This window comes from Leuciscus leuciscus, assembly GCF_965113295.1.
Source record: "Leuciscus leuciscus genome assembly, chromosome: 18".
Classification (NCBI taxonomy): domain Eukaryota; kingdom Metazoa; phylum Chordata; class Actinopteri; order Cypriniformes; family Leuciscidae; genus Leuciscus; species Leuciscus leuciscus.
Window position 1 is genome coordinate 38,779,237 of NC_138742.1, and position 3,703 is coordinate 38,782,939.

Consider the following 3,703-nt stretch of genomic DNA (forward strand, 5'->3'; position numbering starts at 1 on the left):
ACCAAGATCTAAATGATTAGTGACTCCAGTTATGAGCTTGAGACAAGGACAACTTTACGTGTGACATAAACAAGATTTTATTAACTAGTCTAAACACTTAAACTACTCTAACATACACACACATACATGCATACAGTTTACCAAGGGAAAGAGAGCTGAAGCAGAATACAGGAAAGCAAGAAATTATAGCATTGTTTGAAATTATTGCAGATCAACAGCCTTGAGCAAACCATCAGTTTAGTTCTAAAACGCCCTTCTTTAAAGGGGTAAGGATACTTAATGTATCAAATAATGAGACTTAGTTTGATACTTGCATGTCTCGCCCATTTGAATTAAAATGTCCTGATGCAATTTGTTGAGGCTCCAGTTGATCTTTGCTGATGTGGTCTTGATGAGAGAGAACCAGTGGTTTCCAGAGTATCTTTGGTGAATGGAAAGACAAGGCCGCAGCCTGGCACAAGCTTGGTGGGTCCTTAGAGGCTTCTAGTTCAGCATCATCTTCACGTCAGCATTTCAGAAAGGGACTAAGAGAGAGCTAAGAGCTGATCAGTGACTTTAAAGCGTGAAGATGGCACAACCTCTGGAGCTGTGTGAGCCAATGAGAAGATTTCCCTTTGGAGGGAAATTTTTACGACCCATTGTCCCTTTGAACATGCAATTTGATTGGATGTTTAACACAAGAATCTTTAAGATGCTTATAATACTAATGCGTCACAAAGTTAGCAGAATGTAATGTAAATTAACGAAACGGGGATGAAGATTGGAGTTTATAGAGACCAAAAATGCCGCACATATAATGTTGGTTAACCATAATATGCAAAGTCTGAAACATTAACCCAATTGAGTTTACAAGAATACAAACGCCACATAAAAGGGAAAATCATGAGATGGGAAAAATTAGATACATGTTTACACATTTATCAAGTGGTTATATATAGAATATATATAGGATTAACAGGGTTTTTATTTCTCTTCCTCTGCAAGAGTTTAAGTGAGAGTCGCAGCTCTCAGGACATTCCTTTCGCTCGTAAAATCAGTTTCAGTGTGTGTCCTGTAACAAGACACCGCGTCCTGCCAGTGTGTTAGCTTCATTTGGGGAACGTTTCACAGGCCTTATTTGGGAGAGTGAGTTTACACAGATTATTCATTAAATAAATGAATAATTTGTGTGTCTGATTGGTCCAGACGTTACAGGATCAAACCTGTTTGTTAGTCACTCCTCGTGGATAGCGTGCGATGTCGTCTCTCCTTCGCTTGACCTTTTCCCAGTCGTCTTCCCAGAGTTCCCTCCTGTAGTCAGATTTCTGCGTCAGGATTCGCTGGTAGATCTCCTGGTTTTCATGAGTCACCTGTAGAAGTTTCTCCTTCCTTTTCTGTACGTTCAGACTGTAAAACCAGATAACATTATCATAACATAACATAAATAACATTTTATTACTTCAAAAGAAATGTCAAAAGAAATAAAATAAAATATTTAAAAAAAAATGTATTTAGGCTATTTCTAAATAATTTCAATATATATATATATATATATATATATATATATATATATATAGGAAGCTTGTTTCTGCCACAGAATAAAAAAGGTACTACTTTTTATCTCACAATTCAGACTTTTTTTCTTGGAATTGCGTGATATAAAGTCATAATATGTGACATAAAAAGTTAACGCTAAAAAAACGCTAAATGAAATAAAATAAAACAAACTTTTTCTGAACATTTCTCCTTTTAATTTAGCTTACATTGATGTACTAAAATAACTAAAACTGAAATATAAATTTATAAAAACGATGTAGATATATATTTAAAAAAAATTATAAAAATGACAAAAACTGAAAAAAGCACTAAGGGTACTTTTACACAACAATAATGTACTATAAAAACGGAAAAGTTCTTCCTTTGTGTTTTTCGCGTACAGACGACAACATTGTTAAAACGATCCCTGTTCACACGAATCCCTGACTGAACACGCAATATGCATACGCCGTTTTCACAGATTTGTGTTCATGTAGTTTTACACAGAGACAGTATCATTTTCAAAAACTTGCACTTTGAATCCCGTTTTCCAAAGTTTTAGTTTTCAGCGCGGCAAAAAGCAGTTGTCGTGTAAATGAACAAAAAAACAAAATACATGAGAAATAAAATCAAGCATGATTCAAACCTTTTTTTTTATTCAAACCAATCCTCCCATGATACTGTAGGATCCCTCAGGAATGATGGGGAATAGGTTATGTGTCTCTCAATTATTCATAACGGCTTTGTCAACAGCCGAGCATTAAAGATTCAGACTGTCAGTTTGAGATGATATGAGACGCAGCGGGAGATCCGACAACTGAAACCCAGCTCAAATAAACACCTCACTGAGTTACTATGTTAACCAGCTAAACACACACACACACACACACACACACACACACACACACACACACACACACACACACACACACACACACACACTCTCTCTCTCTCTCACACACACACACACACACACACACACACACACACACACACACACACACACACTCTCTCTCTCACACACACTCTCACACACACACACACACACACACACACACACACACACACACACAAACACACACACACACACACACACTCTCTCTCTCACACACACACACACACAAAGCAGGATTATTATTTGACAACAACCCCATAAATTCATAAGCATCAACTGAAATAAAATAAAACAAACTTATTCCATTTCAGCTGTGGTTGCCAATATTTCTAATTTTCACTTAGTCAAGTTAGTGACTTGATGTACTAAAATAACTCGAACTGAGTGGCACAAATTAGTTAAATTCCACGCAATATTAAACGTGCTAATAAACCAAACATATGCAAACCCACGTTAAACATGCTAATAAAGCACACATAAGCATAAGCATAACCCGTCAGACCTTGCCTCGGTGGTCCCCGTAGCTGGACTGGTCCCATCTCTGCTGCAGGAGCCGGTTAGCTGCAGGTTTCAGAGGCTGGTAGGACTTATGCATCACTTCTGCTTCACAGATGCTCCTGATCTTCTTTCTATTTATGAAAGGGGTCATGAACTGAGAATTCAAATATCCTTGATCTTTTGACAGTCAAGAGTTTGTTATACTATAAAAATACTCTGCAAGTTTCAAAACTCAAACCTTCCTTGTTATTCCAAAAACTGCTTTTATTGAAACCAAGGCTAGACAACGACAGGATCTAAAAAGTGGAGGCTTATGACGTCACAGGGCTTGTTTGTAGTCCAGAGTAATGTAGTCGAGAGTAATGTATTCGGCTGCAGTGAGAGGAGGAGTGATGAAGCACAGGCAGGACGGACAGATCTCTCCTCTCGCAGTGATCTGACACCTGTGAGATCAGACATGGATATCGCGGGATTCACGCTCGTGCACAGTGTTGCTAATAAACTGGATGTAATTTAAGTTCTGTTGCTTTTATATGAAAATAATTACAATGAACAAGACACCCATTTAATAACATAGCAGAGACGTGTTTATCAATCATTTTTACTTTAATTACAGACATGTTTTATATATATATATTTGTATAAATGACAACAATCAAATAACCCTTATAGAAATCACACTGTCAGAGAGTTTGGGAATACTAACACATAAGTTATACACATAAAAACATCAGATCAGAGTTTTAAAATCAAACAGTTTAAAAGAGAACAATACATCACGGTTGTTTAAACCAA

The 3,703-nt window shown here is 36.9% G+C and overlaps 1 protein-coding gene across 1 annotated transcript; it reads right to left on the minus strand.

Moving 5' to 3' along the window:
• Nucleotides 1–1,196: 1,196 nt before the first annotated feature.
• LOC309480253 (uncharacterized protein) lies at nucleotides 1,197–3,005 on the minus strand (the record flags this gene model as incomplete). The annotated part of the gene is made up of 2 exons (XM_082144665.1): nucleotides 1,197–1,386; nucleotides 2,941–3,005. The coding sequence occupies 2 exons, from the start codon at nucleotides 3,003–3,005 to the stop codon at nucleotides 1,197–1,199; spliced, it is 255 nt and encodes an 84-aa protein (XP_082000791.1).
• Nucleotides 3,006–3,703: the final 698 nt, after the last annotated feature.